Here is a 26,814-nt window from a genome sequence, read left to right on the forward strand (position 1 = left end):
GGTTGTTATTCTCCTTAATGAGATTTGCAAAAGAGTTACCAGTAGCCCATATCATGATTCTCTTAGTTTCTTAAAGATTCTTTTTCTCTTGATAGTCTCCCTACCTCTCATGCCTGTTGCCCCAGTGAATTGTTTTCTGCACAACAAAGTACCATAGAGAATAATTAGACATTTGTAGTAACTAAAAATAAACATCAGTAAAAATCCTAGTGCCAGGATTTATCTGCCATGTGAAGGATTGTTTCTTTCCCAGACATCACTTGGGAGACTGGGATTTGATATCCGTAATCCTGTGACAGTTCCTACATCTGAACTTCAGGCACCATGCTTTTTCTAAATATTATAGGGAAGCTAGTGTTCAGTCCCTTCTTTCTGCGTAGTAGTTCTGTGCCCCCGAAACAAGTAACGAGCCTGTATCTAATCTGGGGAAAAACAAAAAGCAAGGAGATGATGATAATATCCACTTCTCATGGTTGTTTTAGGGATTAAGTGGAATGCTATCCATAAATGCACCCAGCCCTGTGGCTAAGATAGGAGATGCCATTGAGCAGTTTTGGAAAAATTTGAGAAATGTGTGTAAATAATAGAACTGGTGTTTTCATTCAGTTTATGAACTAGCTGCTGCTCCAGGAAGAAATTTTGAGAACTCTGAGAGCAGCATTTCCATTGTTGTAATGAGTGCTTCACTTTAACAGTGCTTGTTATTTATCAAGTTTTATTATCTATTTTTTAAAAATCAGCCTCTTTAAAATAGTGCTGTTTCTACTGCCTCAGGTGGAATGAAATCTGAATGCCATCACTGATCAATATCATTTAAGAAAAGTAAGTTTTACATAGATTTGAGGCCGCAGTTGTACTTGGCTAGATTTTAGTACTGCATCATCCAGAAAACCAAACAAATTAACTCTGAGCTTTGGAGACTATACACAGTCTGCTCGTCTGGTTTGTTATCTTTTCAGTTTCGACTTAAAAGTACAGCTTTTTGTACATAAATAAGACAGGATCTGTGATGCTAATGCTTTTTTAGAAAAATATATCTTCATTATATGAATAACACTTGTTTAAATGAAAATACTACAGATGCATTTCAAGAGGAAAATGAGCTACTGCATAATTAATTCCAAACCTGAAAATAACCAGTATTGTGTGTTACTTTTTAAAGCTGTTTTTTAAAAAAACTCTACAAATATGTATGTCATGGAAAAAGCTGGTATATATAACTTGTTTTGTTTCATTTTGTTTTGTTTCTTTCATTTTTTGAGACAAGATCTCAGTATGTAGTCCGGGTTAGCCTTGAACTCTCAGCAGTCCCTCTGCCTCAGCCTCCTGAGTGCTGAAATTATAGGCATGTACCACCACGCCCAGAAAAAAGCTGATATATTTTGTGCAAATATGAGTATGCCAAATATACAACTCTATAATGATTTCTCCTGTGCAGTGTATTGTTAGCACCGTTTAGAATGTGCTACTGATTGCTTCTGCAACTTAGCTATCAGGTCTTCCTAATTAAAGTTGTAAAACTCTTCAGTGCCCACATGAAAATTATTTTTAAATTAGTAAAAGATTTATTAGTTATAAAATATGGTGCCATGTAAAACTTTTTTCCTAGTTTACTGTTATTCATCATCTTTTTAAGCCATATTTGAAAAAACTGTTGGTAAAATTTATTAAACTACCAAGTACAAGACTGATTTCCATCCAAGGACTTTATCCATATTTGCATCCATTTCTCCCAAAAGACCCCCCATGTTTCTAGCAAGTATTTTTTATTTAGATTAGCTAGTTTAAAAGGATAAAAAGCTAAATTAGATTTCTAGGTATTTCACATGTAAGTTAAAGAAATCTGTTCCATCTCTAAACATTTTCACTTAAAAATAAGAGGTATAGTAGGAAGAGTACTAGTCAGAATTAACAGGTTTGAATTTGGACTCCTTTCCATTTATTAGTCATTACTAATAGGTGTGTGCCGTTAACTAGGTTACTCAAATTCTCTGAGCTTCAGTTTCTACAGTTAAGACTTTGAATGTAATACCTCATAATGTTGTTCAATAATAAAAATTTAATACTGTATATGTAAATGTCCTTGAAATGTCTAGAAAACATATATGAGATAGTTTGTTTACACTAGATTGATATTGAATAAACCAGACAGACTTAGATTTGAAAGTAGGCACTGATACTGACTAGTTATATAAACCTCCATTTTTTCTCTAAAATTAGGTTAAAAATATCTTGGTATGGAATCTAACTGGGAGTAATGAATTCTTAATAGTAGCCCATATACATATATGGGGGGGAGAGAAAGAGAGAAACAGATGTATAGCCCTGTTTAATTGGGATATAGGATACATGTGAGAGAGTGATAGGTAATACTAGAAGAGAGAAGTGGCAGAGGATAACTTCAGGTTGTCACAGAAGTCCAGGAAGTATGAATTGGGAAAAATCGGTGACAGCCTGATCTGTTTGTCTATGTGTAGTTATGGATCGTCAAACAGTGATTAGAAAGCCATGGTACAGGAGTAGCACAATATAGTTTACAAACTTACTGGCTCCAGATTTTATAACATGTCCACTTCTGTGAATGTTTTCAGACCACATGTGTCTTCTAGTATCCTGTTGCTCCCCCATCCTCCTTGGAGTGCTTAACAAAATTTTAAAAAGAGTAATAATATCAAATATTCATATACTACAAAAAACTAGTTTCTGTGAAATACGTACTTATGAAGAGCTCCAAAAATCAGTAAGGAAAAGATAACAACCAATGTATGGGCAAACAGTACAAAAAGTATTTCATAGAAAAGGAAATAAAAAAGACTCAATCTGAAAAGATCTTCATGTATTCATAATATAAATTAAACCAATCATCATTTTTCACTTGTCATAATAGCAAAAATGCTTCTGCATATGTACTTGTACCAGTGAGAAGTGAGATAACGTAATATTGTTTAAATAGCAAAAATTGGAAATATCTTAAATACCCACCAATAAAATACTGATTTCATACATAATGGTATATTCATATAATGGAATGTCATAGGACCATTAAAAAAAAAGAAGTTACTTTGTTTATGTTGATACAGAGTAGTGTTCAAAGTATATTGTATGAAAAAAGCAGCTTGTATAGTAGCATGTACTGTGCATATGTATTTGTGTTTTAAAAATTACATAGGGGGATAAGTAAGTAGATAAATAGAGGACAAAAACTTAAAAAGTAAAAATCCTACACAAACTCCTTACTACGACTTCAATCTCTGTGTTGAATGTCGAGTGTATGTACATTTGGCATCTCAGGCAGATGCAGTCATGCTGTTTCAAACCCTGTAGGCCGTCTCCGGTACCTTCCAATGGCTGGACCACATGTTTTCAGTGGAGATTGTGTCTGCCTCTTTGCATGAACACAAGACGAGCATCACCTCGAGCAACAACCTCCATGCTTTCTTTGTGTTCCTCCAGTCATGGTTCCTGCTTGGCCTTCTGAGAATAGGTCTTCTGTCTTCTCACTAAACAAATGTACAACGTAGTGTTTTCTCAATGACTACTCTGATTATTTGCCTCAGGTGAAAGGTAATTATAATCCACTAAAGTATGATTCAGGGCCCACTGGTAGACTGTGAGATCTTTCCACTATCTAAAAGCTAATCTGTAAATGCATATCTTTTCTTATTTTAACAGATTAATGATATAGTTCTATAGACTGTCACTTTTATATAAGACTACGGATTTCTTATAGTTAGCCAATTGTAAGTAAGAGTGGAAATTTTGGTTGTTTATAACATAAAAATTAAGATAATCAAAAAATGAGATAGGATATATCATTTATAGGTACAAATTTCCTATGATAATGTGATCCTTGTGTATATGTAAATTATACTAATAACCAACTTTTAAAACAATAATATTAAAATAATGGCTTGAACAAAAAAGTTGTTAATTTTTCTCTTCCTCTCATGAAATCTTGAGGTCAACTGTCCAGGCCTTAGTATGGCACATAACAGAGTCAGAGACCCAGATTCGTTCTGTCATGTTTCACTGGCAAGATTGGCTTATGTCATGAGTTAGGATGACCACTAGAAGCCTAGCCAACACTGCTACTTAAATTGTCTAGAACTTAGTTACAGAGCCACATTTGATTTTCAGGAAATTTGAGAAAAGAAATGTTAGTTGTCAACCATTGATCCCATTTAAAAAATGAGAGGTTTTTCTCACTATGGAAGAACTGAAAAATATTTAGGGACAAACAGTCTCACACCTAGAGTAAATAAAGGTTTAAATATTGCAGTTCTATCTGCTTAAATTCAGTTTGTTTTTAGAATTTAAAATACTTTATTTTGAAATCTGTTTGCTAGGTAACACTGGAAGAGATACTGAATGTGTGTACCTACAGATCATTGTAATTCCTGTGTTTTTCGGCAAGAAGGCATTAGTACATTGTAATGGGATTAATTTATCTTCAGTTCTTTATTGCTGTGGCTCCCTCATTCCTTAGAATGTAGAAAGAACTATGAGTTCCTTTTCTTTTCCTCGATGGCCTACAGGTTGGGGAGGAGAGTGTTCATTTACTGCTGCCTTTCAAACTATGCACCTCGCATTCACACTCATGTTATTCTGCCTGCTTAACAGGCCTGATAGTATTATCTGTCCCTCTCAGAGGAGAGTAACAAAGGATGAGAAAAAATCCTTCCTGCACTTTTTTTTTGTGTGTGTGTAGTAGTACTAGGGATCCAATTCCAGGCCTTAGGTGTGCTTACCATGTGCTTTCCCACTGAGCTACATCTCCAGCCTGTTTTCTGCAGTTTTTAAAAAAATTTTATTGTAAAGAGAGTAGTACATGAGAAATAAAGAAACAAACAAATAGAACATTAGAAGCATACCAGTATCACGAACAAAAACAAATCAAAGCAAAAACATTCAAAGTGATACAAGGTCTCAAGACAAATTAATACAAATCAACAGTGGTTGTTACATTGCATATCGCTATCCTCAAATACATTTCTCAGATTATCGGAGGTAAGAATGAAAGATTGCTCAAACCATTAAAGAGAATAAGAAAAGTAATTGTTCAATAAAACATTAGCGATAATACAGAGTTTCACTAGACAAAATCACAGGAGTTCACCATCGTAATTCCATTGCATATTGTTACCTTCAAGTCAGTTGCTCAGACCACCAGATACAAGCATGCAAAGTCGATCAGAAAATAAAAAATAGTGAACATTAACTGTTCATTTCAATACACCATCAGACAGCATGAGCAACAGTCATCACAACTATTCATATATATATTTATGTTTTGCCTTCCTTCTTTGCTTTTTCTTCATTTGTTTATCCCAGTCGTTCGTTCCTTTGAGCAGTTTCTTTCCCTTTCCTATCATCTGTTGTACGTTTTGAGTTTTACCAAGTCTTTCAGGTTCCTACACCAAGGAGACAATATGATGTTTACACCTGTGGTTCCGATTTATTTCACTTATGAGTATGGTCTCTAGTTGCATCCATTTACCTACAAAAGCGTCAAGTTTATCTTTTTTAATAGCTGAGTAATACTCCATTGTATGAAAATACCAGGACTTTTTTATCTATTCCTCAGTGGGTGGGCATCTGGCTTGTTTCCAAGATTTAGCTATAACAAATTGTGTTGCTATGAACATGGGTACACATGTATCACTGTGGTATGATGTCTTTAATTCTTCTGGGAAAATATCCAGAAGGGGAATAGCTGGGTTAAATGGGACTTCCAATCCTAGTTTTGTGAGGAATCTCTACACTGATTTCCACAGTCTACACTGCTAGCAGCAGTGGAGTAGAGTTCCTTTCTACCCACAGCCTCTCCAGTATTTGTTATTGGTTGATCTCTTGATGATAGCCATTCTTTCAGGGGTGAGATGGAATCTCAGTGTTGTTTTAATTTGCATTTCTTGAATGACTAATGATGCTGAACATTTTCTCATGTATTTATTTGCCATTAGTATCTCTTCCTTAGAGAAGTGTGTAATCATCTCAGATGCCCACTTTTGGGTTGGGTCTTCGAATTTGGGAGGTGTGATTTTTGTTTTAATTCTTTATATGTCCTACATATAAGTCCTTTGTCTGAGGGGCAGTTGGCTAAAATTTTTTCCCAATTCGTGGGTTTTCTTTTTACTTTATTGATGATTTCTTTAGATATGCAAAAAATTTTAATAAGATGAGATCCCAGCTGTTGATTCTTTGAAGTATTTCCCGTGCAGTTTGGTTTTTGTTCATGAACTCTCTGCCTACCCTAATGTCGTCAAGATTTTTACCTACTTTCTCTTCCAATAAATTTAGTATTTCTGTTTTAATATTTAGATCTTTGATCCATTTTGACTTTAATTTAGTGCATGGTGAAAGGCATGGGTCTAGTTTTAGTCTTTGGCATGAGGAAAGCCAGTTTTTCCAGAACCATTTATTGAAGAGGCTATCTTCCTTCCATTGAACATGTTTGGCCCCTTTGTCAAAGATAACGTCATTGAGTGTGTCAAAGATGACGTGACTGAGTACTTGTATCTGTATCTTCAAATCTGTTCCATTGATCTTCAGTTTTGTTTTTGTGCCAGTACCATGCTGATTTTATCACAGTAGCTTTGTAATATAATTTTAAGTCAGGAATTGCGATGCCTCCTGCCTTCCCTTTGTTTCCCAAGATCGCTTTTGCTATTCTAGGCCTCTTCTGGTTCCAGATGAACTTTAGGAATGTTTTCTCTAGATCTGTGAGGTATACTGATGGTATTTGAATTGGGATTGCTTTGAATCTGTATAACAATTTTGGAAGTATGGCCATTTTCACAATGTTGGTTCTTCCTTTCCATTTTCTGATATCCTCTTTGATCTCTCTCCTCAGAACACTATAATTTTAACTTTGTAGATCTTTTACTTCTTTTGTTAGATTGATTCCTAAGTATTTCATCTTTTTAGATGCTATTGTGAAAGGTGTGGTTTCCCTAATTTTTCTCTCAGTCTGTTTGTTCCTTGTGTACAGGAATGCTATTGATTCTTGAATGTTAACTTTGTATCCAGCTATGCTACTGAATTTGGTTATGAAATCCATGAGCTTTTTGGTGGAGTTTTTGGGGTCTTCTATGTAGAGTATCATGTCATCTGCAAATAATAATTTCACTTCTTCCTTTCCTATCTTTATTCCTTTTATTTCTCTCTCTTGTCTAATTGCTCTAGCTAATAGTTCCAGAACTATATTGAATAGGAGTGGTGACAGTGGACGTCCTTGTCTTGTTCCTGATTTTAAAGTGAAAGCTTTCAATTTTTGACCATTTAGTATGATGTTAGCTGATGGTTTTCATAGATGGCTTTGATCAGCTTGAGGTATAGGCCATTTATTCCTATTTTCTGTGGGGTTTTCATCATGAATGAATGTTGGACTTTATCAAAGGCTTCTTCTGCATCAATGGAGATGATCATGTGATTTTTGTCCTTGGCTCTATTGACATGGTGTATTACATTAACTGATTTGTGTATATTGAACCATCCCTCCAATGCTGGTATGAATCCCACTTGGTTGTGGTGTATAATCTTCTTGATGACTTGTTGTATTCTGTTTGCTAGTATTTTATTGAGAATTTTTGCATATATATTCATTAGAGAGATTGGTCTGTAGTTCTCTTTTTTGGTTGGGTCTTTCTCTGGTTTTGGTATCAGAATAATACTTGCCTCCAGGAATGAGTTGGAGAGAATTCCTCCCCTTTCAATTTCATTAAAGAGTTTGAGAAGTATTGGTGTTAACTCTTCCCTAAATTGCTTGTAGAATTCAGCTGTGAATCCATCAGGACCCAGGCTTTTCTTCATTGGCAAGTTTTTAATTACATTCTCAATTTCACTAGCTGATACTGAGTTATTCAGGATTTTTATATCTTCTTCCTTCAGCTTTGGTAATTCATACGTATCTAGAAATCTGTTCATTTCCTCTGTTTTCCATTCTATGAGAGTAAAGATTTTCAAAGTAGGTATTGATGATCTCCTGAATTTCTTCAGGATCTGTAGTGATTTCACCCCTTTCATTCCTTCATTATTGCATGTATTTCAGTTTTTTCTTTCCTTTTTTTGATAAGATTGGCTAGGGGTTTATCTATTTTCTTTATTCTTTCAAAGAACCAACTCTTTGATTCATTAATTCTTTGTATTGTTTTTGTAGTCTCCATTGCATTAATTTCTGCTCTGAGCTTTATAATTTCCTGCCTTCTTTGGGCTCTGGGTTTGACTTGCTCTACTTTTTCTAGGCACTTGAGGTGCAGCATAAGATTGTTTATTTGTGCTTGTTCTATTTTCCTGAGGTGGGAGTTCACCACTATAAATTTCCCTCTGAGGACTACTTTCATTGCATCCCACAGGTTCCTATAGGTTGTTATCTCCATTTTCATTTGTTTGTAAATAGTGTTTAATCTCTACTTTGATTTCATCTGTGACCCATTGGTTGTTCAGGAGGATGTTATTTAATTTCCAACTGTTTATGGAGTTTTTGTGTTTTCTTTTGTCATTAATTTCCAATTTCATTGCACTATGGTCTGACAGTATACATGGAATAATTTCAATTCCTTTGCAGTTATTTAAACATGTTCAATGTACTAGTATATGGTCTGTTTTAGAGGATGTCCCATGTGCGGCTGAGAGGAATGTGTATTCTGATGTTGGGTGCAACACTCTGTAAAGGTCTACTAAGTCCATATGTTCACAAGTTTGGTTAAGTTCTATTATTTCTTTCCCAATTTTTTGTGTAGTTGATCTATCTCTTTGTGACAGTGGTGTGTTAACATCTCCTGTTATGATTGTGTTGCAACTTATTTCATTTTTCATGTCTGTTAGCATTTATCTTATATAGGTGGATTCTCTTATGTTTGGTGCATGATATTTATGATAGTTATCTCTTCCTCTTGAAACTTCCCCTTCACAAGTATGTAGTGACCTTCTTTATCTCTTGATTGTTCTTGGTTTGAAATTCACATTGTCTGCAAGCAGAATAGCCATACCCACTTTTTTCTGGGTTCTTGTCACATGGAGTATTGTTTTCCATACTTTAATTTTCAGTCTTTGAATTTTCTTTTGAGTTAAATGTGTTTCTTGTATACAGTATATAGTTGGGTTTTGTTTCCTAATCCACTGTGCAAGTCTGCTTGTTTTTGTTGGTGTATTGAGACCATTTACATTGATGGTTATAATGGATATGTATTGGCTTATCTTCATCATGCTGTTTTCCTGCTGTTGGATCATCCTTTTTCCCCTCTAATTGCTTGCTCTGCTTGTTGGTTCCTTTCTGTTATTCTTGAAGTTGCTTTCTGTTTTATCTCTTTTTAGTATATCTTTGAGTACTCTTTGTAGGATTGGTTTGGCACTCGTGAATTTCTTCAGTTGTTCTTTATTATGAAAATATTTTATTTCTCCATTAAATTTGAAAGATAGCTTTGCAGGGGTACATTAATCTGGGTTGGAAGTTGTTTTCTTTCAGTACCTGAAGTACTTCACTCCAAGATCTTCTTGCCTTGATGGTTTGTTTTGAGAAGTCTGCTGTGATTCTGATAGGCTTTCCTTTATAGGTGATCTGTTTCTTTTCTCTAACAGCTTTTAATATTCTGAGCTTTTGTTGAGTTTCCAGAATCTCGATCACTGTATGTCTGGGTGTAGATTTATTTTGGTTATGATTAACTGGAGTTCTATATGCTTAACTTATGTGGATGTCCGATTCTTTTACCATGCCTGGGTAATTTTCTGCTATTATTTCTGCAAATAGTCTTCTTATGTCATTTATGTCAACATCTGCCGTTTCATTAATACCTATTAATCTGACATTTTTTCTCTTTGCTTCATCTTGCAGTTGTTGAATTGTTATTTCCTGGTTCTGTGTTGTTTTTAAGAGATTCCCTCCTTTCATGTTTATTGGTGGCAATGCTGTCTTCAAGGTCTGAAAGTCTATCTTCAGCTTCTTCATTCAGGCGGTTTTGACAGCTTTCAGTGGAATTTTTAAGTTCCTGGATATCTGTTTGCATCTGTTTCATATCTTCTAGCTCTTTTCTGTATTGTTCCCTGAAGGTTTCATTCAGTTGTCTATGTTCTTCTATTTTCTTGTCTGTGTCATCTTTAGATATGCTGAAAATCCCTTTCATTATTGTTATTTCTTTTCTTACCTGAGACATTATTTCTGATCTGATGTCTTCTATGGCCTGATAAGAGTTGTTTCTTTACTTCAGTTGCTATCATTTCAGAAATTTCAGGTGTATGACTTCTATGCTCTTCTGTATTGATGCCTCCTAGACGTGTTTTGGGTGGTGTGGAAGTCTGGGATTGCACTTTGCTCCTTCGTTTTGTCATTTTTGAAGAACCAGAGACTCCTTATAATGCAGTCTCACTGTGCTGATTACGTGTGAGTGGCAGGGCAAGAGTCTGAAGATGACACCCCCCCCCCACACACACACACACCCCGTGCTCAGTGTAGCTCCTGTGCTGGTGAGTGGTGGCAGCCCAGCCTGGGTGGACACACTGTGGGTGTGGCGAGTAGCCACGCAGGCCCCAGAGGGTGCCCGAGGTTTCGCCTGCCTCGCTGGTCAGGGAGGCAGAGCCCAGACTCACCAGGCTTCCCAGAGATGTCCGGGGTTTAGCCAGCCTGGGGCAACACACTAGGAGTGTGGCAGGTAGCCATGGAGGCCCCAGAGGGTGCCTGAGGTTTCGCCTGACTTCCACGCTGGTCAGGGAGGCAGGGCCCAGAATCACAGGGCTTCCTGAAGACGTCCGGGGCTTAGCCCAGCCCAGGCAGACACTATGGGTGTGGCGGGTAGCCACCGAGGCCCCAGATGGTGCCCGAGGTTTTGCCTGCCTTGCAGGCTGGTCAGGGAGGCAGAGCCCAGACTCACCAGGCTTCCTGAAGATGTCCGCAGTTCAGCCTCCTGCACTTTTAAGAGGCTGCTTTTCTAGTCTTCAGTACCGTTCCTCAGTGTTCACCTGAAAAATCAATGAGACAAGTTCTTTGATATGGGCTGAAACTGGCTATTTCTTTGCCTCCGCACTCCCTCTCCTAATCTCTCCCAGAAGCGTAATTATTTTTCTACAATTGGCTGTAAAAGCCAGTCATTTCAGCGTCTACTTTCTTCATTCAAAAAAACTTTATCACTTGTTGGCCTTCCTCAAAGATAGATTTTATAGCCTGAATATTATTAGGATCTTAGAAATAAAAACTGATCAAGATATATCTTGAACATTACCATCTCATTTTATGAAGAGAGTTTGATTTTACTTTAGACTTTTTCTTATTAAACCCTCTAACTTCCATATGAGACTTTTCACTATGTGAAATTCAAAGACATCTGTGTTCCCAAGATTTCAGAATGCTATCCCAATATCTCTTTCAGGAAATGAGAGGAGAAAGGTGTCCTCATCCTTAGTAGCTGGCTATTTCCTTTTGGGCCCTCTCCAGTTTAATTTGCTGCCTGTTGATCTCAGAATCATCTTTGGGAACCAAACAAGGCAAAATGTTGTGTTTCTTTTCACCATAAAACCTACCCATGTTTATTCTTTAAAAATATTTTGAGTTCTCTGGGCAGGTTGTGCCTCCCTGGCAAAGTGAGCCTCCAAACTTTTTACTTTGCCACTCTGCTTTACTATAGGCACCTAAGTTAGATATAAATGAATAGACAAAACTAGGTCCTTGAGGGAATCAATGCAGAAGATGAAAACACATCACAACTATAGTGAAGTCATATCGGCATCCTTTGAAGGCAAGGCCTCAAGATTAAGATGTAATGACCAGGCCTACATGCCTCCCCAAAGGGTAAGCTTGAGATTATACTATAATAGGTAGCACCTGGTCCAATAAAGTCCAGATAGACTGCAGTCACCCAAGTGGGTAGGTGACCAGCTCATCTGGACCCTTATCTTCCTAAATATGCCTTTGTTCTTTCCATGTATCCTTGCTACATGACCTGCTTCCCTATTGGATGAATATTGGCGAAGCAGCTCTTCTGGTAATCTTATTGGTTGATTATAGTTTGACCCATGCTGTACTCACCTTGTGCTTTTGTACCCATCTTGTGATTTTGCTCTATAAAACATTCTTAGAGAAAGGGCCTCAGTGGCAACCCCTCCTGTCTCTCAGAAGCTTCCTGGACCCTGCCTGTCTCTTAGGAGCTATTGCTCAATAAATCTTTCTTAATTTCCATTGTTGCTTGGAACTCTTTCTTCTATTTCAGGAGGCACAAAGTCAGCAAATCTGACATCTGGCAGGATGGGAGTTATATTTCTTCTATATTACTATCACCTAAATTTAAAATTAAATCATAGAGAAGTCAATTGTTCTGTCCTACTTTTAAAATTCAGTTCAAGTATCACCTTTACAGTGAGGTGATGCAAACATCAGCCCATCTGGTATTTATGACTAGAACATTGAATCATCTCTGTTATAGAACTCATGACCACTATTTGCTAGCCTTATCTCCCCACCATTCCCATCTGGGTGGTGTTAGACTTTGATCTCCACAACTGTATGGCATCCAGGCACAGAAAGGGGAAATGATTTTACCAAGGTCCAAACACCTGGGAGGTGCCAGAGCAGGAATTTGAATCTGTATGGCTTCATGCTGCCCTCCCTCTATTCTCACCATCCACTTATTTAGAGTTGTGGTTGGGTGCTACACTGGACCTATGAGCATCTACATGAATAGCACTGTGGAAGTGGGCAGTGTACTAGAATGATCCAAAGTAGATGTTCCATTGAAAATAGTAAAACAGCTACAAAAACCATTTGGGCATTACGGGGAAAATTTGAATATGGATTCTATATTAGATAATGCTTTTGTGGCCATATTAAATGCCTTGGGTATGATAAAGACAGCGGTTATATATGGAAATGTACTATTAGAAGGAAACTGACATTGAAGTATTTATGGTGGAAGTTTTAGATGTTTCAAATGTTTCAGGGAAAAAAGTATAAAAAGAATGATAAAGCACATGTGCCAAAATGTTAATAATTGCTAAATCTAGGTAAAGAAAATGGTATTTGTTTTTCAGTGTATCAGTTGTTTGTACTGATAAACCATCCCCAAATTTAAAAGCAAAACAAAAGAATAATAGTAGTAACAATTTTTATTATTATAGTGATGATAAGAATGAAGAAAAAAGGATCAAAACAGGAAGGAGAGAAATAAAGTCAGGCCCCAAATTGCACAAAGGAAATCATTATATAACTTATTTCTTACACTGAAAAAAATTGCAAGCTACCATTTTAAGAAATTGTCATATCAACTTTAAAATCATTGAACACAAAAGTTATGAATTTTCTTGTGCTCAAAAAGAAACACTTCCTTTTAGTCCATCAGCAAATACTTGCTGAGTGTCTACCCTATGCCTGGCTTACTTTGAGGTACAGTTTCTTTCTTCCTGTTCTGATGTTCTATGATTATGTGATACTGAGTGTTTAAGTACCATAACTCAAGGCCAAGTCACACAGCTGGGCATTTCCTAAGCATCAGTTTAGTACTTTACCTTCTGGATTTGAATGTAAAGATTAGTAAGGCACTGAAAGCACAGTAAGCATCCCAGATACTATTGCCAATAGAGAAAATAAAGGCACTGCTTACTCTTTAATACATTTTCATGGCTATCATTTGTCTTGGAATTGCTTTGAAAACCCTTTATTTTGCATGGATAGTTCCAAATCTTCATCTTAACAGCTACCTTTTATTCACTATACCTACTGTGGGCCTGACATAGTAAATAGGTTATTTTGTCTACAGTTCTTACATACCATCTTGCTCCACAGTCACACAGCTGTTTGGTGGCAGAATTGGGTTTAGAACAGAGCTTTCGGTTACTTTAAAGCTTGGAGATTTTCTTTCATAGTTACACGGTGTTACTAACACCTACATCACGGAGAGGGAGTCTGAGGGTAATGAAGCTGGGTTGCTTGCCTTTGTGGTCTACCAGACATAACTCTCTTTGCCAAAATAGAAAGGACAAATAAAATAGAATCTTTTTAGTGTCCTGGTAGCATAACTTGTTATATAGTGCTACAGTTACATGTTTAGTTCCCCACATACTCACCCCACTATTCTTTCAGAGCTAGGAAACTTTGTTTTATTCATACTTATATTCTTAATGCCTAACACATGACACTCGGTAAATATTATTGAATTAAAATTATTACTGGATCAAAGGAAAAACTGGTTATAGTAATAGAAAATAAAACATTTTTGTCCTGTTTTTTCTGTGTAGTAGGTGCCCTTTCTTTACAGTAGCAGTTTTCTGATTACTTTGCCATTTCAACTCTCCCAATCTGGCGATATGCGGAACTCAGTTCTTACTGTTTTTTCCTGTGCTTAATTGAGCTCAGTAAGATAATCAGAGATCTGAGTGTGGAGCCATTTACCTGTGCCTGTCACTTAATCAGATTTTTGTAGCCCAGATTTAGTGGTATTTGCATATTGTTGTCTTTATATTTTGAAAACTTTATCATAATAGACGAAAACATTTTTGTTGAAAGCTTATTCTGTTACAGGGGCAAGATTCGTTTAGGTTTCCCTTTTGAAGGCTACTGTGGGAGTACACCCAGCCTAAAGATCCTCCTCTGGTACTCTCCTTGTCATCTTCTTTCTCACATTCGGTTTGGAGCTTAAAGTGGGAATTTTTTTAAGTGTGTTTTCCTGGCATCTGATGTTTAACAGTGTCAGGGGTTTGTGTCCCTGGAACGAAAACTGTTTCTCCAGAGGCTTTTTTCTCTCAGCTTCCAGTGAAAAGAGGGGCAAGGCGAGCCGGTCGCTTACCACAAAGCAGTGCCACCACAAAGGAAAGATTAAGGGTTTAGAGAGAGGTCAATGTGGGTTTTTCTCTAACTAAACACTTTCCTAAAGTTTCCTTGTGGAAAAATAATGAAGTCATCTCAGAGTTTTTAAAGAATTTTTATTTCTTTTTCACCGTCTGCATTCGCTTGTCTTCTCAGCATGGATGTTTAATCTTCCTAGGCTTTGTGAATTGGCCCAAATGAATAAGTGGTGAGCTGTCTCTCTAGGAGCTAGAGGCTTATTCTAAGGGCCTAATCACTGAGTAAACACATCTTTGCCCTCCCTCTCACAACTGCGATATAATAGTCGAGATTCTAGCACAGTAACCTGGATATTGCAGGGACCAATGCTTTGAAATGCAGAATGGTTGATCCGCGAAAACAGACAGTGCCTGATCTTCGCCTGCATCTTTCTTCTTTTTAAAATTAAATATTGCCAAAGAGATGCTGTTTTATTGCTTGATATTGTGCATTAGTGCCCTGGATTTCCAAGTTTAGTTTCAGTCAACACTGTCGGCTGCACTTATAGGGAACTCTGCATGTTGGGTTTCTTAGTAGTCTCTTGGGCACATGTGTGTTTGGTTTGGAAGAGCATTTAAATTAAATCAGTGAGATAGTGATGTAAATCACTAATCTCTTTCCCAAAGTCTAAATGTTCTATTGCAGTGTTCTTGAGAAAAATAGGCATTTTAAAGATCTAGCCATTGCTATTGTTTGGTTAGAAATATGCTGATTTAAAAGTGGATGGCTCTCTTGTTCCCAGTGTCTCATTAAATGTAGTTGCTGAGATACGATAGAGCAGAATTAGAGGTTGACATCCCTCTGTCTATTCAGCTAGTGAGCTCCTAAGAAGAGGAGCTCTGAATTTGTTAGTGCTGCCAGGTTCGCCGTCCTTTCCCTAAAGCAACAGATTCATGATTCATTTACTAAAACTGATTTTCAAAACATTGTCATGGCCATTTTGTGCCTGGGGAGGTGGGGAACTGTAATTAATATCAGCATTCACATTTCCTTCATGAAACAGACTGAAATCTCTGCTAGTTTAAGGATGCAAAGAAAACTGAAAGAGGCCCAGTCCTGGCCCTTAAGAGACTTAGTCTAGAGGGGAAACTGGTAAATAATTATAATACTAATAGGAAGAGCAGGAGGCCCTGGAAAGGAAGCTCTTAACTCCGCCTGAGGGAATCAGGGAAGGTTTCATAAAGGCATTTGCTCTGAGCCTTAAAGGATAAGTCAAATTTACTAGATAAGTGTCTCTCCAACAATGTATCTGATTACTAACTTCCTAGAAACCGAACTACTGTTATCTGCAGACATCAACATAAATGAAGGAACCCTGAGTCGTTCTTGTTCACTATTTTATCGCCTGTGCTTCCTGCTGGGCCTGACACAATGAGTATTTCAACAAATGCTTGTTGAATAAATGAATGAATGAATTAACACGCAGAAGCGGGGTGGGATCAGATGAACTATTTATATACAGGAGTCCTGTCCTTATTCCCATTACATGCTGTCTCTGAGGCTCAGAAGCACTGATGTTATAAGCAGTCTGGCATCTGTTGTGTGAAAGCTCTCACATGCCTTGACTACAGTGTGGTTGATTTCCCCACTAACACTGTCGTATCAGAGAAAGAACACTAGACTTAGATTCAGACAATTTAGGTTTCAGTCCCAGTTGTATTTAGAAATTAGCTGTAGAATTTAGGACAAGTCAGTTTCCTCATATTGGAATGAGTAGTATTTTACAGGTTTATTCCAGAGAATATATATAGATAATAGTTGCAAAAATAACTAAGAGCATATCCTATCATAATAGATGCTTTTGGTGTCCAAATATACCTGTCTACTTCTGATCATCTATTTAATGATTACTTTTCTGTTATTATAATTGGAATTCTTGATCAGGATAGTTACAAGCGTCAAACTTAAAGCCTTTCATTAGCATGAGCCTTGTATTTCTCTGTAAGTGTCTTTTGTTTAAGATCCCACATAGTAAATTTTCATTTACTATCATCACATCTTTATTTAACATGAAGGAAAAGATCCTAAAGCTTCCTTGAAATTTTCCTTTGACAGAACTTCACAGATTGGTTTGTATGTTGTTTGGCCATAAAATTTTACCTTTCCTTTTCCTGGTAAGTGTGACCATTCTTAAACTCGGCTCTTCTATAATGTAGCAGCAAGAAGTTAGTCAACAAGAATTTAGGTCTTTCATTATGATCATTAAAGCCCACATGCTGCAAACTATCATGTCCAATTTTAGTTTTTTATTTCAGTTATTTTATTGACTATCCAACCACAATAGAGGACACTTTTAAGGAGAGCAGATGTCAGTTCTTTAAAGCAAATTTTCACCATGGGAAAAAGGAAAGAATAATTTTCCATTGAGAAACCACATTAGACATTTTCTGAAACAAACTATAAGGAATTCACATGAACTGGTAATTCTTCTATCTTTTTCAAAAGGACATTAAATATTATATGCTCATAAATAAGGACTTTAATGTTAAGGACTTTGAAATTAGCTGTGGAACTAAACCAAACTTTCATAACTTTTCCTTTCAAATACAATACACTATTCAGTGTCTGATTAAAAACATTAAAAATATATAAAAGGGATTTGGCCATCCAGTCTTAGTGAGTATTTTTTCTTTCTGTATAGTTGAATAGTTCAGGGCTAATATTTTTCATAACACAAAAGCTTGCATTAAATGTAAAGAATGGTAAATCCACGTAAAGAAAATGTAATTTTATTATCATTTCTTTTCAGAATAATAGGCTTGTACATGTTAACAGAAATGAGATGGGGTGGCAGTCTGTAAAACTAATTATAATCATCCTGCCTCTTTAGAGTATAAGGAGGCAAAATTCATTCCTACTAGTAGATGGTTTAGGAACTCCAAATGTGTGGTATTCTTAGGGAGTAGCATTTGTTGTATTTGTTATTCGTATACACTGATTATGCCAATACAAAATTCAAGAAGTCTTACATTAGTGGATATTCTAATTGATCCATGTTTTCTCATCTTTTCAGAGAAAGCTTCTTGCTATCTACCTCCATCACGATGAAAGTGTACTAACCAACGTGTTCTGCTCACAAATGCTTTGTGCTGAATCCATTGTTTCTTATCTGAGTCAAAATTTTATAACCTGGGCTTGGGATCTGACAAAGGACGCCAACAGAGCAAGGTAATATTTTTGTTCACAAATTAAAAGTTGGACTTCTGTTCACAAAGTTAAAAAGTCATCATTGTGTTTGGCTTCTTGTTATCATAAATATTTTTCATCCTTGGCATTAAATTCTCTTCCATTGTATTTTGTTACATAAAAGCTACTTGTTATAACTGACACATGCAGTTATTTACAATTGTGAAAATATACATTAATTTAAGCCAGACGCTGCTTAAATTCAGAAATCACCTGAAAACAAAAATACATCATTTTGTTCATCTTTTTTTGCAGTAAGGTGTGGTCTATTTCTAGTATGTTGTAGGTTTTATTTAAAAAATTGTTTTTATGATGTTCATAAAAGGCAAAGCAAATTAATATATAATGCTAGTAGTAAGCTTATTTTTTTAATAAACATCAGTGAAGAAGGCAGGACATCGTGCATCCATCCAGTGGCGTGGCAATAGCTTAACTCTAGCATATGCTAATTGATGTAGTCGCTTTATTGCACACATTCTTTCGCACACAGCCAGCAATGCATCCATATTCTCAATAGGAAAAAAAAATTTCTTTCCTGCTTTCAGTATGTTTTAGTTGATTAATCATCATATCTGTGAGTGATGAGTTATTCTTTTGTATTTTTCCTACTTGAGTTTCCCATCTGCAATATATTTTCATTGTGCATAATTACACAAGTAGCCATAACATTCTATGATGCTACTTTGGGTGTGTTAACACAGTCATAATCATAGGCTACTGGCCTATAAACAGGGAGATTAAATTAATTCATTTCAGGGAATCCTATTGTACTTATGTAATTTAAGCAATTATAGAAGAATTAGAAATCATCTGATTTACCTTTTACTTTTTCTGTGGCTCCCTGAATATTTGATCATTATTCAGACTTTGTTTTATGCAGTCTGAATCCGAATAGAAAGATGATTCTTCCCCTAAATGTGAGGCAAAAGAATGTTGAAGCAATTTCTTCATCTAATACTTCATTTCTTTAAGCAAATGGTTAGGAAATTTCCTAGGATGACTTCGTTCTGCCTTGGAAATGTTCCCTGTTATACATAAATAAAGAACCTTTAGCACCTGTATTTGTTTAAATTAAATCAGGTTATTATTCACACTCAGTTAAAGGTGATGAAAGCAGTGCCAAAAACAGATAGAAATGCAGCATCGAAGGTCTTTCATGAGGCAAAATATATAGACGGGAGACTTGGCTAAATCTTTTGCCATTCACTGGCAGTGAGGAATCTCCTCCTTTCCTTTTATCCACAACTTGATGGAGAAGGAAACACTATTTCTAAACCATCTGTAGTGGCTAAGTTCAGCAGGCTACCTGCTGTTATTTTGTTCTATCCTCCATTTAATTCCTTAGTTCCTTTTATTTTACAATGACAAAAAATTGCAGTGTAGTTTCTTTTGAAAAACAGTGTTTGAGGGGTTTTTTTATGACTGGCAATCAACAGCCATGTAATTGCTTTGTTATGTTTTACTAAAGAAGTCTGTTAAGTACCACAACTTTGATACACTAGTAATAAGAGTTTGCAGGTTACAGAGACACCTGTGGTGACCAAAGCGACAGAAGCTGCTTATTAGAAAGAGCCAGTACAGCTGTGTCCTATTAACTCCTTATGACACTTTTTTAAAAACACTAAATAAAGCCCTTGTTTAAGGCTTTAGAGCTATTTTTCAATGAGGTGCAGAGCTGACTATGAAGTATGATAGGATATTTCAGTCTACGCTTTAAAAACATATCCCATTATTAGATGTCATGAAAATAAAAAGACATTAAAGACGAAATAGAAACATCTAGGAATTCAGTTTAACAAACCCGGTAACTAAAAATGGGACATTGCAAAGAAAGATAATGGAAAGATTTCTTGAATTTAAGATAATTGGCATTCAAAATCTAATTCCATTCATATTAAAAACGTAAAACTGTTTTAACTTATGTACCACTTTATATTAAAGTAATAAAATGTAGTTAGTTTTAATGTACAGTCGCATCATTGTTAAGGCAAATAAAAAATACTTATTTTACAAAAGATAAAAATTACTAGAATAAAAATTAATAGAATGGTATAGTCCCAAAAGAGAGTAACAGTGGGTTCCATTTGGTATGTAAAACTGTAAGAGAATTACTTAATTAGGCTGGTGCATTTCCTCCAAAAAAGGATTTAGCTTAGCCACAATTTTGTTATCACCTATCGTAGATTCATTTAAATAAAATTGTCTGATTGATTTTCCTGCTGATCTTGGATTTTTATGCCACATTTATCCAACTGTGTTTATCATGAACACTGATTGCATCATTCATTTGATGCTTTTGACTTTGACTAACAAAACCTCAAATTTTCATTTTCAATTCAGTAGAAGCCTGCTTGCACAAATATTTATTATCAGCAACCTACATACCAAAAGTTGTTATGCTGCATTTGAAAATTACTAGAGAACTGGAATGGGACATATTAATATGTGAAATACAGAAGAGATTTCTAGGCATCAGAAGTAAGATTGCTGCTAGGGCTTTTCTCTGAACTATGATTTCTTTATAACAGATGTAATAGTCTGGAAATAAATTACTAGTGGCTAGTTCTTTTGGTCTCCCTAGCTCAGATGAATCATATTAATCTACAGAATCTCAGGCCTGTGAGCTATTTGGCATTGATGCTTCTTTAGTTGTTTTCAAGGTTTCCCACCTGATCTTATTCCTCTGAAGACTGGTGTTCAAAACAGGAAGGAACTTGCTAAACAAAGTATAGTTTGCTTATGCAATATTATGACTAAGCCTATAAAAACATTAGTCCCCTAATCGCAGTGTAACTGTGAATCTTTCCTGAGTGACAGATACTGAACTAAGTGACTGCATTGGAAAGGTTTCTAGAATATGAGTGTCATTTGGTTATAATACACTGAATATCCTGATTTCTCTAACAGACAAAAACAAGGAAAAGAAAATTTCTATAGACTGTCATAGCTCCTGTGATGTTGATCATTTGGATTTTCAACTTCTAAAATGACGCTCATAACTTTCTTTCTAAATTGAATACTTAGATTGACCAACCCATGTCTATATAAAATTTCTAGAACAATCATGGAAAATTCAAACTATGAAGACATAGAACTTTAGCAGTAATGATTAGTGTCTGTCTTCTCCCTAACTGGATTGTGAGCTTCTGGAAGGACTTAGTTACTTTGTCTCATTAAGCAAAACATTTCAAAAAATTCCAGTTGAAAAAATGTTAATGGGGGTTGAGAGGGAGGGGAAAGGGATAAAAAAAGATTAAGGTGTGTTGTATACATCTGCCAACTCCCCACAAGGAATGTAATTATGTACTGCAAACATGTACCAATTAAAAAAAACAAGAAAAAATTTCTACGAGAAAGAAGCTCAGTAAGTATTTAGGCAATAAATATGTGTATCGAATTCCATCAAAAATGATATACTTAAAATGTATGTTTAAATGGGCTTGCTTTCTTAGAAAATTCTTATTGATAGCCATGTCTAGTTAGATATCAAGATTTTTTTTTTAGATGATGTCTCACTGTGTACTTTAGGCTGGCTTTGAAATCACTGTGTAGCCCAGTCTGATGTCCAACTCACTGTGATCCTCCTGCCTCAGCCTCCCAAGTGCTGGGATCACAGGTGTGCATCACCACACCTGGCTTCAGGATCATTGTTTCTTAGAGCAGTATGTAGAAAATCACTGGAAATCTTAAAAGCTGCTAGAGGGCATAATTTAAATTACCATTTGACCAGTGATCCTGATAGATACAGAATAGGCTGTATCTGTAAATAAAAGAGGTAAAAAGAGATAGCTAACACTAAACAAGGATTTTCTACAAAATGCTGGATGTGACTAAAAAATATCTTAAGTATTTATTCCTTCATGTTTATTCATTGAGTAAATACTTACTGAAAATTTAATATGAACCAGAAATGGTGCAATAAACTTGGCATATAAAGTTGAACAAGACACAATTCTAACCCTGAAGACACTCATAGTATAGTAAACAGGACAGGCAGACAGCTAATATATAATAAGAGCTGTGTACAAGCTCTTTAGTTGTGAATTTCATAGTGGCTTACTGTGCCTGAGGGGTCAAAGAAGGACTTGAAAGAAATGATGCACAGAAAGGTAAAATAAGAATTTTTCTCTACTTGAAGATTTTTGTATTAGTAGTATTCATAGTCTGTTAGGTTTCAGATTTGTCTGTGTTTCGTAAAAGGATAGTGGTATTTAAAGCATCATAGTATCTGGAATGAAGGGTCAGCGGTTGAGATAATTGTACAGGAAAGAAAGAAGAGAGAGAAGAGTTGGCCAGCTAGTGTAATCCTGTATGATCTGAACCAGATCGAGGATTAAACTCAATCAACTGGGATGGACAGATTCAAAAAAGTTTTGTTAATAATTCATCCCAATTCAGGCATGGTTATAAGTAGGCATTGAGCAGAGATCAGGTATCTTTTTTGAATGTGGAAAGCCATCGTGTATTTAACTAGTACAATAAAAATATTTTCAGTACATTGTATTCTTACTGAATTAGGTCTTAACTGTGAAAGGATAATTTCTTAAAATTCAAGAAAAATCACACTGAAAGAAGCCTTGCCATTTCCCATCCTTTCCTTGCTTCATTCTGTTAAAATGCACCTTCTATATGTTTCCACATACCTCTATACTGTATTAGCTTGTAGTAATAGCACTTAGTACATTGTATGATTATTGTGTATCTGCCTGTTAGGTTGTCATGTCTAGGAGATGCTGTGTCTATAATCTCATTGTGTTACACAGTTTCTTTTAAAAAGTATTGGTAATAAATAATTTCTGATAGGCTTACTAAAAAATGATAAGAGAGAATCCGCTTGTTAATAACTAGAGCACTGGAAATATTGCCACAGTTCTCCAACTGTGTCGTCTTCTTCCTCTGTAGCCACTAATACCAGTAAGACTAATAAAACTAAAGTGTTAATTCTCCTTGTAAAATGAAGTAAAAGTGTCTATTTGGATGTCTTGTTTTCTGCTGGCCCTGTAGAACCCAAAACATCGTGACTATGTTGGTATGTCCCATGTATCCACAGGCCATCGGAAAGGGACTTGAATTTCCACCTACATAAGTCCTAGTGATTCCACAGTTGGTTCTTCACCAGGACTCTGTGATATCCCATCAGCAATTGGCCCCCCAAATTGGGCTATTCTGGATGGTACTGAACCTTCTGTAGTGGTAGTAGCATTGATTAAAGTAAACATGTCCACGAAACGAAAGTGCTAGGTGAGATGTGCTGAGCTGTTAAGCACATTCCAGTTGGGCAGCATCAAATAAACTGTAAGTAATACCATACAAGCACCAGTACAGTAAGTGTTTATTTTGCTTTATTAAAGTTATTTGGACACATACTGGGTGTATGGGAACATTGGTACAAGTGCCCTCCATGCTGCCTGGGTTCATGGCTGAAGTTACTTACCAAGGAATTCTGTGTCACATATGTGACACAGTAAATCACAGTACTAGCCAGTAGTAAGTGGATTAGTGAACATCTGGTATTCTGAACATGAGGGCCAACAAAGCAAATATAGGTCCTGGTATAGATTATCTAATTCTAAAAACTTAAAATCAAACATTGAATTTGACTGTCAAGTGAGTAATCAGGCAGTCAGGAATACTGAAAAATAAATTGCCTATATGTAAGTTCCTGAGGTGAAAATGTTTCACACATCAGTAATATACTACAAAGTGTTAACTCAGGCATTGTACAGTATTTCTAAGTGGTGTTCAGAGTAACTGCAAACAGTTCCCTAGGAATTGCTGGTAGCACCTGGGTTACACAGATCACATATAACATGTGTAGAGTACTGTGTTGAGTTTTCTCAACACAGTACACAGTTAGGATGTAATCATGGAACCAATATTTATAGAAATTCTATTACCTATAAATACTAGCTTTTTAACTTAGTGCCCTTGGGTGCAGTATTTCAGGTTACTGCAAACTTCCAGTGCTGCCCTGTGCTACCGTGACAGGTACTTGTTAGTCTTAGTGTTCAGGTAATAATTTTCCACATTACTTAATCTTTGGCAAGAGTTAATTGACTTAAAGCAATTATTATCAATAGGCTGTCTTCATCTGTACTTTCCATCTCGGTAATTAACCATATTCACAGTGGCTTACCCTTAATTGCAAGCTACTCAGTGGTTCATGCTGCCTGAAGCCTAGCTGACCATGTTACTCTAACCCTACACTTCCATTCGATCCAGCAAATACAGCCCAGGTGTGGGGTCTGCATGGAGACACAAGAAGTGCTAATTTCCAGCTGCTACCCCACGAGCAAATATGGATTCCGCAGAGGTAGCTGATAAAACAGATGAACACATTGTGGTCAGGGTACTATGACTTCCAAAGAGCATTCATACCAGATTTCCCCCAAAACTTCTTTATTCCTTTAATGCAACATTTTCTTTCCAGTACTTTTAAAGGAAGTGTACTGCCATCCTAAACATCCTAGGTCAAGGGCTTAATTAATGCCTTAAAATAAAGGTTCCAAAACACCAGGAGAGTTTATCATTTTCTCCCTGGTTTGTTTTGTGAAGAGGGAGGAGAGAAGGTGAGGAGGAACCCCTCCTGTTCCATGATTACATCCTACCCACTCATTTTCTCCTTTTCTCCTCTGCTTTTGATTTTTAGTGGCGGTCTTAACAGAATGTCAAGATCAATTTGCAGCATGGTTTAACTCAAGGTTTGCGTTCTGCCAGCAGCAATTGTCCCTGCAAACAATGCCGTGTGTTCTTGTAACTTCAGAAGCTTTTAGAAGGATCATGGCAAGGGCAGCATCTAATGACTTTATTAGTGTAGGGTTTCAAAATGGGCTCAGTAATTGTTCATATCTCTTTGTCAGCAAGTCATAATTACTGCTCAGCATTGTCCAGGAGTGCACTTGTGAATACTTTCCTAATAGTACTAAAAGGAAGGAAAAGGGGAAAGGTTGATAAAAGGTGATGACCTTTTAGGATTGAGAACAAGACAGTCTCTGTAGATGATGGTTAAACTGTGTGTAATACATTCTTCACTCTTTTAAAAAATGGATTATCCTTTTTAAAATGTCCTTTGAAAACATTTAAAATCACCGGTGTACGAATATAGGATACTTCCCATACTAGTACCTAGTCCTGAGATCATGACTGCTTCATAGTATATGTATCACATCTGATTCACAGCATTAGTGGGATAGGGGAGGGGAAATCCTATTTTTCCCTCCCTGTTAATCTGATTAATGCTATTCAGGAAATACACATTTAACTCAGATACAGTTGTCAATATACAGTCTATATGAAACTCCTGTTGGAAAAGAACAGTTTACAAAGATGATATTGACAAGCCAGCCCCCCAAAAAAACATTAGAAAGTTTTACCAAATCTTTTTTTCTCATACACTAGATCTTTCTTACTACTCTACTTGTATTGATGTTCTCCTTAGTCTTTTGCTTAATCTTTCGTACTTTAAATATTCTTGGCATCTTAATTATGAGAGCCAAGAATTAAAAGAAATGATTGCCTTCTCAGGGCATTTAAGTCTGAGCCTTAGCACCTTTGTGTTCTGTTGCTGAATCCTTTCCTGTTCTGCGATGTGTTGACATATACTCATGAACAGTTATGTACAAATATTCACTCTTAATAGCTTCTTCTTTTTTCTTTTTTTTTTTTTTTTGGTTTTTCTCCGGTACCGGGAACCGAACTCACGACCTTGCGCATGCAAGGCAGGCGCTTTTGCCGCTGAGCTAAATCCCCAGCCCTTCTTAATAGCTTCTTATCTTCTGTTTTAGGATATACAGATTTTAAAAACTCTGGTTGCCACAAGTAGTTGGTTTAGTGTTACAAAATGTGAGTTAACTAATGAAACAAATTCTAAAAATAAGGCATTTCTAAAATGAAATATCTTAATATCTAGTATATATATTTTTGTCATGGGTTTGGCTTTTTCTTCTTGCCTGAAATTGAAAGATTTCAAAAGGTTTTCCTTAACTACTATGTCATTGTTAATAATTTTTATATTCATGGTTGTTTCTGAAAAATTTTTACTAATCATATCACCTATGCCATTTAGATTGATAGTACATTTCTTCTCTTTCATGAGTACTGGCTATTTCAGTCATAAAAAATTACATATAGACAGTGGCTTCTCTGACATTCTCTCCAATATTTGTCTGTCAGTCTGGATGGACACTCTCAGAAGTTTTAGTGCCTAACAAGCTTAATGATCTATTCATCAAATATTACTGCCAAGAAATGGACAAGTTTCTGTTTGTCTGGAATTAGGGAATAAAGTGAAGTCTTGTTTCTTATATGTTTTATTAACTCATTGGGGAATAGAATTGGTGTGCTTTCCGGAAGCCTATGTTTCTATGAACTTGATAGCATTAGGGTAATAGAAAAGAATGATAGTTTTCTGTGGTTGACAGATAAAGGGTTCACTGCAGAGATTTTTTTAAAACCATCTGTCAGTTTATCTACTCCTGGCTAACTCATTCTGTAGCCACAGCAACAACTTAAAGAATCCTAAATAGGCTCTTTCATGCACTTTTCTTTTCCTTGATACATGATTAGCACCAAGAAATTCCTGTTTGATGTATATGTTTCTGTACACCTCACCTAAGGAAGGAATGAGACAGGGCTACGTGTGGAATGAAGAAGCTTTGATTTCAGTGCATCAGTCTGGGGAATTAGGTTGCCCAGTCCCCGTAGTGAAGGAGGGGCTGTAGTCTTTGAACAATCCCCATATAAAGTACTCAACAGTGTCAGCAACAGAAATTTACTACATGGCTATTATGAAAGCTGTGCAGGTATGAAGTTACCAATCCTTAAAG

At 36.2% G+C, this 26,814-nt stretch overlaps 1 protein-coding gene across 1 annotated transcript in view; it reads left to right on the forward strand.

The window, feature by feature from the left end:
* The window catches only part of Faf1 (Fas (TNFRSF6) associated factor 1), a gene marked incomplete at its 5' end in the record, with an annotated part of 440,455 nt that overhangs the window by 296,076 nt on the left and 117,565 nt on the right, over positions 1-26,814 (forward strand). The window contains 1 exon segment of the mRNA XM_005398612.2: positions 17,817-17,971. Within this exon segment, the coding sequence (XP_005398669.1) occupies positions 17,817-17,971 (155 nt within the window).

Source organism: Chinchilla lanigera, unplaced genomic scaffold (assembly GCF_000276665.1).
Source record: "Chinchilla lanigera isolate Chin_1 unplaced genomic scaffold, ChiLan1.0 scaffold00063, whole genome shotgun sequence".
Classification (NCBI taxonomy): Eukaryota; Metazoa; Chordata; class Mammalia; order Rodentia; family Chinchillidae; genus Chinchilla; species Chinchilla lanigera.